Source organism: Tamandua tetradactyla, chromosome 16 (genome assembly GCF_023851605.1).
Source record: "Tamandua tetradactyla isolate mTamTet1 chromosome 16, mTamTet1.pri, whole genome shotgun sequence".
Taxonomy (NCBI): Eukaryota; Metazoa; Chordata; class Mammalia; order Pilosa; family Myrmecophagidae; genus Tamandua; species Tamandua tetradactyla.
The window spans coordinates 62,964,638-62,977,312 of record NC_135342.1 but is presented as its reverse complement, the minus strand read 5'-3'; the positions used below and the strand labels follow the sequence as shown (position 1 = coordinate 62,977,312).

General features: G+C 37.7%; 1 protein-coding gene across 2 annotated transcripts in view; it reads right to left on the bottom strand.

Annotated features, from left to right (window-relative positions):
* The window catches only part of TANGO6 (transport and golgi organization 6 homolog), a 294,759-nt gene that overhangs the window by 119,238 nt on the left and 162,846 nt on the right, over positions 1–12,675 (bottom strand). For both annotated transcript variants that reach the window (XR_013163629.1, XM_077132839.1), the window contains exon 15: positions 10,717–10,857. Coding sequence is in view for 1 of the 2 variants with exons in the window: in XM_077132839.1 (XP_076988954.1) it covers positions 10,717–10,857 (141 nt within the window). In the remaining variant the exon portion in view is untranslated. The remainder of the gene's footprint in view (positions 1–10,716; positions 10,858–12,675) is intronic.

Genomic DNA, 12,675 nt, shown 5'->3' with positions numbered 1-12,675 from the left:
AATCAAAATTCCAACAACCTACTTTGAAGATGTGGAAAAGCTAAATACCAAATTCATCTGGAATGGAAAGAGACCCTGAATAGCTAAAAGCATCCTAAAAAAGAAGAACGAAGTGGGAGGATTAACACTCTTTGACTTTAAAACCTATTATAAAGCCACAGTGGTCAAAACAGTATGATACTGGCACAAAGAGAGAAGTATTGACCAATGGAATCAAGTCAAGAGTGCAGAAATGGACCAGCAAACTGTGGTCAACTGATTTTTGACAAGGGCCCCAAATCCTCTGAACTGGGACAAAATAGTCTTTTTAATAATTGGGCATGGAAGCACTAGATATCAATAGCCAAGAGAATGCAAGAGAACCCCTATCTTACACCCTACACAAAAATTAACTCAAAGTGAATCAAACACCTAAATATAAGAACTAGCACCATAAAGTTTCTAGAAGAAAATGTAGGGAAACATCTTCAAGACTAGTAATAGGAAGTAACTTCCTAAAGTTTACACCCAAAGCACAAGCAACGAAAGAAAAAATAGATAAATGGGAACGCCTTAAAATCTAATGCTTATGTACCTCAAAAGATTTTGCCAAAAAGGTGAAGAGGCAGCCAACTCAATGGGAGAAAATATTTGGAAATCACATATCGGAGAAAGGTTTGACTTCCTGTATATACAAAGAAATCATACAACTCAACAAGAAAGAACAAACAACCCAATTATAAAATGGGCTAAAGATATGAATAGGCATTTTTCTGAAGAGCAATTACAGATGGCTCAAAAGCACATGAAGAGATGTGCTTAACTCAACAGTAAATAATGGGAGGATGGACAAGAGTTAAGAGGAGGTTTAAACTTCGTATTTGGTGAGGGCGAGTTTATTGGTTTTCTATCTCTTGGGAACAATGAAACTATCTGAAGTTCAGAATGTTGATGGACTGCAGACTTTGGGCCTGATGAATACAGGTGGCTGAAGGATGTACTGATGGAGAAGTAGATTGGCGAATGATGGTGTATACTTATGAAGAAAGGCTATGCTGCTACAAAAAGGAACAATATCGTGAGCATGCTGTTCTAGTTTGCTAGCTGCTAGAATGCAATATAACAGAAACAGAATGGCTTTTTAAAAGGGGAATTTAATAAGTTGCTAGTTTATAGTTCTAAGGCTGAGAAAATGTCTCAATTAAAACAAGTCTATAGAAATATCCAATCTAAGACACCCAGGGAAAGATACCTTGGTTCAAGAAGAACGATGAAGTTGAGGGTTTCTCTCTCAAGTGGAAAGGCACATGGCAAACACAGTCAGAGTTTCTCTCTCATCCAGAAAGGCACGTGGTGAACATGGTCAGGGTTCCTCTCTCATCTGGAAGGATACATGGCAAACACAGCATCATCTGCTAGCTTCTTCTCCTGGCTTCCTGTTTCATGAAGCTCCCTGGGAGGCGTTTTGCTTCTTCATCTCCAAAGCGCTGGCTGATGGATCTCTGCTTTATGGTGCTGCAGCATTCTCTGCTCTCTCTGAATCTCCCTAATTCTCTAAAATGTTTCCCCTTTTATACGACTTCGGAAACTAATCAAGACCCACCCAAATGGGTGGAGATACATATCCACCTAATCCAGTTTAACAACCACTCTTGATTAAATCACACCTCCAGGTAGATGATCTAATTACAATTTCAAACATACAATGCCGAGTAGGGATTAGAAGAAACGGCTGCGTTTACAAAATTGGATTAGGATGGCTTTTCTAGGGTACATATATCATTTCAAACCAGCACACATGCAAATCGATGTGAATGAATATGTAGGACATTTCGTGAGACAAAATAAACCAGAATCAAAAAAACAACAATGGTATGGTCATCTTTAGAAAATGCCTATAAGAAAGCAGGGGCCTAGATTGTAAACTTTTAGAGCAGACACATTAAATCTGGAGCAGTGATTATTATTTCTGGATTTTGAGAGGCTGTTTTATATATGTAACATGATATTTAGAGATAAGAATGAAGCCAAACAGGTTGGGGCAAAGTAATTCAGAACATAGGGGTAGAAGACATTGTCTATATTTTAGAACCACACACACTCTTTGAGACCAAAGGAAGAAAGATTTATTTATCTGGAACGGAAATTTTCTGTAGCACATAATCTAATTCAACCTATCTGTACAGCTCATTTGAACAACTGAAACAAAGGAAGCACCGAATAAGAAAGAGGTCCTTCAATCCTGTATAGATTATTGTAATGCCTGGAAACATCCTAGAGAATATTAAGCAGATAATCAAAAAGTATTGGCAAAGTTCTCTGAGGGATGGGAGAAAGACTATGAAACTATTAAACCTTACTATCAGGGAATCTCCTGATACTGTATCCAACTTTAGGTATTTCCAAATCAATAGGCCATGCCCTCAATCATGAGGCTTACTCTTACGAAGCTTTCATTAGGTTTACTCTTGGGAAGCCTATGTAGGTAGCATAGACACTTAGACTATCTATAGGAATGCCTAAGAGTTACTTCTGGAGGACCTCTGTTGTTGATCAGATATGGCCTCAGTCTCTCTAACCCCAACTCTGAAAGTGAAATCATTGCCTTCTCCCCTACATGGGACATGACATTCAGGGGTGAAAGTCTCCCTGGCGACGTGGGAGATGACTCCCAGGGATGAATCCAGACCTGACACGATGGGATCAACAATTACATCCTGACCAAATGGGGGAAAAGAAGTGTAATTAATAAAGTATCAGTGGCAGAAACAGTTCAAATAGCATCGAGAGGCGACTCTGGAGGTTGTTCTTACGCAAGCTTCAGGCAGACCTTGCTACCTATCATAACCTGCCACCCCCCAACCAGGACCATTCTAGCCAATCCTAAAAGACACCTAGGGCACTATATAAGATTCCACAACGGTTCCAGGCACTAGAGTAACCTTCCAGAAACCTACAACCTCCAGATGGGTCCCTGGTCCAGATAAGTCCTGAAACCCAGCCCAGCCTCTCCAGAACATCAAATACTGCCATCTCCCTATTCCATATTAGTGACAGATCCTTGCAATATAAAAAAATTAGAATTGCCATAGCCCAAACAACCTTATAGAGAGGTAAAGAAAGTGCAAGGTGATGGTGGAATTATACATAGAAGACAGGACTTAATAAATGAATATGAATTATGAATCATTAAATTGATATCTCTTTTAGTATCCAGTATTTTAGAGCAGCTAGAAGTAAAAACCTAAAATTGTAAAATTGTTACAATTTTGAAGAAATATGTTTTACAACTAATTGTGGTGCTATGCTTTGAAATTTATAGTTTTGTACATGTTATTTTTCACAAAAAAGAAGGGAAAACAGTCAATTGTGATGATAAAAAAGTATTTAAGCCCTCTAGTCTCCTATATTCTGGAGCAACTAGAAGGAAAAATATGAGGGGATCGTATGGTAGCCCATGACAAACTCTGGGATCTGTCCTGAAACCACCTGTTGAAGAGTGCTTTAAAAACTATTGCTTTTATTTCTTTGCTTTGTATATATGTTATAAAATTTTTTATAAAATTAAAAAAAATCAATACTCCAACAGAAAAATGGAAAAAGGACAGGAAGAGATAATTCACACATACACACCCAAACCACCTCTACACACACAGAAGTTTAGCCAACAAACATATGAAAAATTAACCTTATCAATCAAATAAATGGAAATAAAAACAAGGGAGCATCTCTTTATGTATCTGCTTCATAAAGATTTATACAAACAATAATACACAGAATATACAGTGTTGATGACAGTACAGACAAAGGGATATTCTCAAACATTGCTGATATTAACTGGTGCAACCCCTCTGGAAGACAATTTAACAATAAACAACCTTTAAATAGGCACACACTTTTAACAAGTGCTGAAATTATGAATCTACACAAAGACTGAGCTACAAGAATATTAATCTCAATGTAATTCACAATAGTGAAAAGTTGGAACAACTATAAGTTGGTAAGTTGAAAAATTATGGTACATTGAAATAAAAAAACATCATGCATGCAATCATTAAAAATGACAGAGGACATTAAAATATCCACATTTATGATAAGAAAAAGATGCTTAAGGATAGGGAAAAATGTTCAGGGTACAGTACAGTATACTGGGCAAGAGAATGGGACTGGAATCAGACTGCATGAGCTCAAGTCTAGAGCCATCATTAATTAGAAGTATGACATTAGGCAAGTTAGTAATTCTTTCCTTATTTCCGTTTCCTAATCTATAAAAAACTTAACTCCTCAGAAACTGTGGATCTAGCAATGATCATCATGATTACTTAAACCATTAGGAAAAAGCTTTATTGGGAACCTTACAACAAATGCATGCTGCTAGAAATACTACTGATCAATCTTAAACAACGAGATAACTAGACATCATATGCCTCTTGATGTGGTACAAAAGAAAATACACAGTCTATGAAGTATTCCTGCTTTGCCCCCAACTCCATCCCAGAGCTTGACCTGAATCTATTCCAGCATCTAGAGCTGACTACCAGCTGGAAATACGGGATTTAATTTTATTAAAATTAGGCTAAGGAAAAATCAAAACAAATCAATGGTAATAAGAAACCAGAATAGTGCTTAATTCTGGAGTGGGTACAGACTAGAAAGGAGCAAAAGGAAACCTATGGATTACTGGAAATTTCTGTATCTTGATCTGGGTGGTGGTAAATATGTAAAGGGCCATCAGCTATATCCTTAAAATTAGTGTGCTTTATATACTTTTCTGTCTGTATATCTCCACTTATAAAAATGGGGATTAAAAAATGTCTACTGAACTATTGCCAAGTATCTACTCAGAGGACATGAGGGCAAGGACTCAAATGGACATTTGCACACCAGTGTTTATAGCAGCATTATTTACAGTTGCCAAGAGATGGAAACAGCCCAAATGTCTACTAACAGAAGCGTGGCTAAATAAGCTGTGGTATATATATATGGAATATTATGCAGCTATAAAACAGAATAAAGTTATGGAGTATGTAACAACATGGATGGACCTTAAGGACATTATGCTGAGTGAGATTAGCCAGAAACAAAAGGACAAATACTGTATGGTCTCACTGATATGAACTGACGTTAGTGAAAGAACTTGGAGAATTTCAGTTGGGAACAGACACCATCGGGAGATATAAATAGGGTAGATATTAGGTAATTGGAGCTGAAGGGATACAGATTGTGCAACAGGCCTGATTGTAAAAATTCAGAAATACCTAATGGCAACAGGATAATGTTAAAACACTGAATGAAGTTGAATGTGAGAATGATAGAGGGAGGAGGCCTAGGGGCACAAATGAAATCAGAAGGAAAGATAGACGATAAAGACTGAGATGGTATAATCTAGGAATGCCTAGAGTGTATAACGATAGTGACTAAATGTACAAATTTAAAAATATTTTTGCATGAGGAAGAACAAAGGAATGTCAATACTGCAGGGTGTTGAAAATACATGGTAATTAATATTTAAAAACTTCAACTTATGCATGAGACTAAAGCAAAAAATGTTTATTTAGTACAAAATTTATATTTTGACTAGTGCATTTCCTAATATAACTTATGTGGACAGCTTAACTGAACACTGTAAGTACATGGAACCTTGAATAGGGCATGAGATTTTGTAGGTTTGTCCAGAGTGATGCCCTGATAAATCCCAGAGTGATTTGAACAGTGAATAAAAAAGTATTTGCAAAGTCCCCTTGGGGGAATGCCGATAAATGGGGAAAATTCAACTCCCCGAAGTGGAGAATTCTTGATATTCTCACAAGTAGTGGTGACAACCAAAGCCATAGGCTGAGCCCTCAATCTTGGGGTTTGTTCATATGAAACTTAACCCTGCAAAGGATAGGCCAAGCCTACTTAAAATTGGGCCTAAGAGTCACCCCTAAGAGAACCTCTTCCATTGCTCAGTTGTGGCCTCTCTCAACCAGCATGACAAGCAAACTCACTGCCCTCCCCCTCTCTATATGGGACATGACTCCCAAGGGTGTGAATCTTTCTGGCAATATGGGACAGAAATCCTAGAATGAGCTGGGACTCAGCATCAAGGGATTGAGAAAACCTTCTCAACCAAAAAGGGGAAGAGAGAAATGAGGTAAAATAAAGTGTCAATGGCTGAGAGATTCCAAACAGACTCAAGAGGTTATACTGGAGGTTATTCTTATGCATTAAATAGATATCACCTTTTTAGTTAAGGTGTAATGGAGAGGCTAGAGAGAAGTGCCTGAAAATGTAGAGCTGTGTTCCAGTAGCCATGTTTCTTGAAAATGATTGTATAATGATATAGCTTTCGCAGTGTGACTGTGTGACACTGATTGTGAAAACCTCGTGTCTGACACTCCTATCTACCTTATCAATGGACAAGTAAAACATATGGATTAAAGGTAAATAAATAAATAATAAGGGGAACAAATGTTAAAATAAATTTAGTAGATTGAAATGCTGGTGATCAGTGAGAGGGAGAGGGAGGGGGTATGGTATGTACAATTTTTTTTCTTTTTTCTTTTTATTTCTTTTTGTGGATTGATGCAAATGTTCTGAGAGGTGATCATGGTGATGAATATACAACTATGTGATGATATTGTGAGTTATTCTTTATATTCCAAGAATGGAATGATCATATGGTAAGAATGTTTGTGTTTGCATGTTGCTATGTTTAAAAATTTTAAAACTTTAAAAAAAATTCTATTAATAACCCACCATTTCTAGTGCCTGGGAGAAAGAAGTGATACAATGAGGAAGCAGTAGGTATCACACCTGACTTATGGGCCTTGTTCTTCTACCAAACTGCCCCTGCAATAAAGAGAGTGGGGGTGTCCAAGTTACAGGGCCTGGCCAATGCAACGAGGGTTCTTATTAGGGAACCTCATGACGTGGGGGTTCACAAGTATTTCAACATTATTAGTAAACAAAGAATACTGGCCAAGTTGCAAATATGGGTTTTAACTCTACATAAAAGATTTCAGTAAACTATCTCATCTGTGCATCTGGGCAAGTTGGTAATGTGAATTAGAAACAAGCATTTAAATTAAGGCTATGTTTACAGTTGGATACTTGGAAGAGTAGGCTAGAGAAAGGTCAGAACTTTGAGAATTGATCGAATTTGCTTTTAAATGCCAGAAGACTATTTTGGAAATTGGGCTAATTATAGCAGTATGTTAAAAAGTCTCTCTCCCAATCAACCCTGCCCTTCATTCCCACTTATATTTCCATCCCAGGAAATGATATGGACTAGCCAGGTGTTCTAGTTTGCTAGTTGCTGGAATGCAACACACCAGAGATGGATTGGCTTTTAATAAAAGGGGATTTATTTTGTTAGTTCTTCAGAGGAAAGACAGCTAACTTTCCACTGAGGTTCTTTCTTACGTGGGAAGGCACAGGATGGTCTCTGCTGGCCTTCTCTCCAGGCCCCTGGGTTCCAACAACTTTCCCCGGGGTGACTTCTTTCTGCACCTCCAAAGGCCTGGGCTGAGCTGCACGTGCTGAGATGAGGAATACCGATCTGCTTAGGCTGTGCTATGTTGCGCTCTCTCATTTAAGCACCAGCCAATTAAGTCAAACGTCATTCATTGCAGCAGGCATGCCTCTTAACCGACTGCAGATGTAACTAGCAACAGATGAGGTTCACATCCCATTGGCTCATATCCGCAGCAACAAAACTAGGTATGTTCAGCTGGCCAAGTTGACAACTGAATTTAATTACCACACCAGGGGAGACTGAGAAGTGCCCATCACTCTAACTGTACAGGTATACCAGAGGGTACGCAGGAAATGTTATTTTGATGTCTATATGCCTTCTCAGCTCTGACAATCCCAATAACAACCATAAATAAAAGTCAGATGTTACAATCACTCCTGTGATACTATAAGTATAACATTTACACTTACTATAAGAGAATGATTTCTTATCATTATGTACTTGTCTGGTATGTTTCAGACCCAAATTTAGGACTAAAATAAATATAGAAAGTTAGTCCTTCTCCAAAGAGAAAAAGTATTTTTAAAATTTCACCTTTATGAGTGGAATTAAGTGGTTGGAGATCTAGGCTCTATTTTCTTTAGTCAGAAGAGTTACCTAGAAATAATGAAAATTAAGGTCTGTGACAGTAGAAAAGATGCATAGCTATGTAGAATCTTATTAAATCCTTTGGAATGTTGGTGAAGAAAGAATTCAGTGTGACTGCTTGATACAAGTAGCAAAAAGCTAGTTTTCCCTAATCCTCCTCTCGTGGGTAAAAAAAAAAAAAATCACAAGTCTTACTAAAGCTGGCAGACAATTTAGTCAAAATGAAGTTGAGATTATTTCTTCTTTTTCTGCCTCAGATAATATGCTAGTAGATATATGATGGAATTACTAAAAAGCCAAGGACAAATATATCAGTGCCTGAAAATATGCTGACAAAGTAAAGAAGCCCAGTTCAGTGGGGCATTTTTTTTCATGCAAGAACTTATTTGTATTTATAGTATTAATCAGTGAGATACATGGCTCTATACAACCCCATTCAATCATGTTCACCTTCAATATGACAATGTTACTTATAGACCCACTAATGAATTGTGTTCACTTCTTATCCAATCCCTTACATTTAGGTTCAACCTCATTAGCTAACCGTTCATCCATCTATAGTTTCCATATATCTCTAGATTTCCTGTATTCTATATTATAAGCCTCTGAGTTTACCTTTACCAGAGTCATAAAAGCGAAATCATACATTACCTATCCTTTTGTGTCTGGGTTATTTCACTCGGCATTAAGTCCTCAAAATTCAACCATCTTGTCATATGCTTCAGGACGTCATTTCATCTCACTGCTGCATAATATTCCATCATATGTATATACCACATCTTGTTTATCCACTTATCTATTGATGGGCACTTGGATTCTTTCCACCTTTCTGTGATTGTGAATAATGCTGCTATGAAATCAGTGTGCAAATATATGTTTGCATCACTTGCTTTTAGCTCTTCTGGGTATATACCGAATAGTGGTATTGCAGGGTCATAGAGCAACTTGATATTTAGTTTTCTAAGGAACCAAATGGGGCATTTTTTTAAAGCCAAAATATTAACCATCGACAGCTATACCTCATAATATAATCTGATATGGGAAATGCATGTTAATATAATCCCAAAACACAACTTAATTCTCAAAGTTCAACATGGAAATTGGCTGGTTCAAACTGTACATCACTGTTATTTTAAGCAGTGTTTGTCTTTATTTTAAGGTTTCTAGTTAAGTTTAATGTGGCAATCAAGGGGTAAATCTATAGAATTCAGGTTAAAGAACCTAAACTCCTCTCAATTCTATGTTAAATGGCCCAAAGTAAAAATACCAAAAGTGTATTTACTGGTTTGTGGAGAAGTCCATTAGTTTATCTTACTATAAACTGTCTTTAGAGTGAACAATTGTTTTCTTTGCCCTTGTTCCCCAGTGCTCCCCCTCCTAGCCCTACAAGGGTGTATAATAAACAGAAATAATAAACCTTTTTCAGAAGGGATCTTTCTTCTTTATTTAGCCAAAAATAAAAATTCATTGAGTCCTTTCCATGTGCCAACCACTATTCTAAGCATGTATGATCTTATTTTATCCTTATAACCACCCTATGTGGTAAGTACTATCATTATACCCATATCTTCAGTAAGAACACTAAGGCTCTGGGAGTTGTGAAACTTTCCTATGATCATAGGTGATGGGAAAGTTTTGATAGTGGATGGTGGTGATGGTAGCACAACATTGTGAACATAATTAACAGCCATGAATTACACATTTGAATGTGGTTAAAAGGGGGAAATTTTAGGTTGTGTAAATGTTACTAGAATTTTTTAAAAAAACATAGGACTGTATAACACAACAGGGTACCTCAAAGTAAATCATGGACTATAGTTAACAATACAACTATAACAATATTCTTCCATCAAGTGTAGCAAGTGTATCATACTAACACAAGGTTTTAATAAGGGGCATGTGGGGACTCTGTATTTTCTGCATAATTTTTTTTTTTTTAAACCTACAACTTCTCTAGTTACAAAAAAAAGGAAAAGAAACTTTCCTATGATCACAGAATCTAGGATTTGAACTCAGGTAGTATGACTCTAGAGCCAGGGTCTGAACTACTACTATTCTCATAGCTTAGGGCAACTTCCTTAGAGTTGATGGATTCAATTCTTAGCACTACCACTTACCAACTGAATGTGTTTTGGGCAAATTACTGAAGGTCTCTGAGCTAATTTCCTCATCTGTAATATGGGTCTAACAACAACCCCTCTATCGGATATGTTGGGAAAATTAGATGAGATTATTTATGTGTAGACTACCTGGCATACAGCAGACATTCAACTAGAGTTAATTTCTCTCTTTCCCTGTCTGACATTCCTCTTCTTTCACACTTGCTGAGAAAACTGATATACCTTCTCATTCCAGCTCCACTGAAAATCAGGACCCCAACATAACCCTGGCAGGGGGTGGGGGCGGGGGGGTAGACAAAGCAGTTGTAGGAAAATAGAAGTGACTATTGCTACCAGTCTCTTAGTGGGTATCTGGATAAGGGCTAAATCCTTAAAAAGGGAGGAGTTCATCTCAGCCTCTAAACTGGCCTCATGATACAAGCATAACAAGTCTTCAGGTAGACAGACTTTGGTTCCAAAGCAATACTGCTCCCCCATCCCTTTCCAGATCGACAGAATAAGAAAACTCACCTAACGCCCTGACAATTCGCATCAGGATTTCTCCAATTTTCATTCTGGTTTCTGGAGGGTGCTTGCCTTCACTGCAGTCATACTGAGCCAACAGGTCAAGTAAGATTTTCTCAGGGTACACATCTGACAGCAGTGCCACCCCTGGGAATGAAAACGAAAAGAAAGGACTGATTACTGATTAGGGTAGAAAGGCAAAGGTACCCAGACATTCTGCGATTAGTGAACACAGAGACATTTAAACTCACCCCTGTAATTCTACTAGCAAGGGCTGCTCTTTAATTGGAGAGACAAAATAGTGAGTGGAAAGAATATGGATCTGGGAGTCCTGAATCCTGAGTTTTCCCAGTCCCAGCCCTATGTGATCTCTAAGGTCGCTTCTAGCACCAACATTCTATGACCTATGGATTATGGTTTCTATGAACAGAGGCTAGATGATTATACATCAGAGTAGGGATTCACACAGCAGCAAGAGAAGGCTGGATTGAACACCTTCTGATTCTGAGGTTCTATGACTGCTATTACCCCAGCCAACGTATCAATCTGAAGCATATCAGTAACATATACCCTGCATTTGCTACAGTTCTCCATTCCAGTATATTTTCTCTCTTTCAAACTTCCCTCTGTAAAACTGCCAATGACAGGAGTGATTTCCACAATTTCCATGATCTTGGGGTATGATCAGTATCAAACCTAAGCTTATGGTTGAGATTTCTGAACGGAAGAAAAGGAGAGGATCCTGCTTGTTAGTCCTTTTTCAGGGCTTGCTGTTCCCTTCTCCCAATCAATGCCAGTGCCTCCTAAATGTGTAATCCCCAACAGTGTTATTATCTGAGTTCAGCCCCAGTAGTGGATTGGGGGTAGGGGTATGACCTAAGACAGCACCAGGAAATCAAAAATCTATATAGTTTCAAAACTATATAGATATAAACCCTATCACTAAGTGGGGGCAAATTATATTCTTCTAAAGAATGGTGAAAAGAGAGAAAACAAAACTAAGGAAGGAAATACAAGTTTCAAAATATATCCAGGGTGAAATTGCTTCTTGCGACTTCAATCTAACCACCCTGTTCCATAATCTCTAGCTTTCATTTTTTTCAAAAACCTCCTAATTGGTCTACTTCCATGCTTTTTACTCATTGCAGTTGTAACTATCCAATTAAAACATAAGTCAGGTCCCATTATTGCTCTATACAAACCCCTCAATGGCTTCTCATCTGCCCTGAATATGAGCAGAACCCATCTGCCTACTTGCCTTTAGCCTCCTTCTGATCTCATCTTTTTTCCATACCCCCCTGCTCATTATTTTCTGCTTAGGCTTCCTTTCCTCCAGGTAGCTTCATGGCTTCCTCCCCAAACCCCTCATGTCTCTGTTCAAATATCACACCTTTATCATTTATAAAATGGCAGGCCTCTTCTCCTACTGCTCTTTACTCCTCTTGTCCTACTTGAGTTTTCTTCTTAGCTCTTAATATTACTGACATATTATATATTTATTTATTGTCTGCTCTCATCCACAGAATATAAACTCTACAGAGTCAAAAATTTTGTTTTTATTCTTTGCTGCATTCCCAATGCTTTGAAGAGTGCAAGCACATAACAGGTACTCAATAACTATTTTTTTGAATGAATGAATGAAAGTTCTCAAAGGTACAGCCTTGATATAAATTTCAGCAATGAAGAGAGAGTATATGGAAGAGAGTAAAATCAATGCTTGAAAAATCTATAATTTTTTTTAATCTGAGTTTATCATTCCCTGTTTAAACTGAGAATCTTGCAAGCCGAAGTCTGCATACTGTTTTCCACATTACAGGCTGCGATTTGGGTATCATCTGAACTCCATTCTCTTATAAATAAGATATACACTCTCTTTTAGCTCAGCTCTATATCCACATCTGGTGAGACATGAAGGTGGTGCCCTTGATACCAGAGCTGCAACTGTCTGCCCATCTCTTTTCTGCT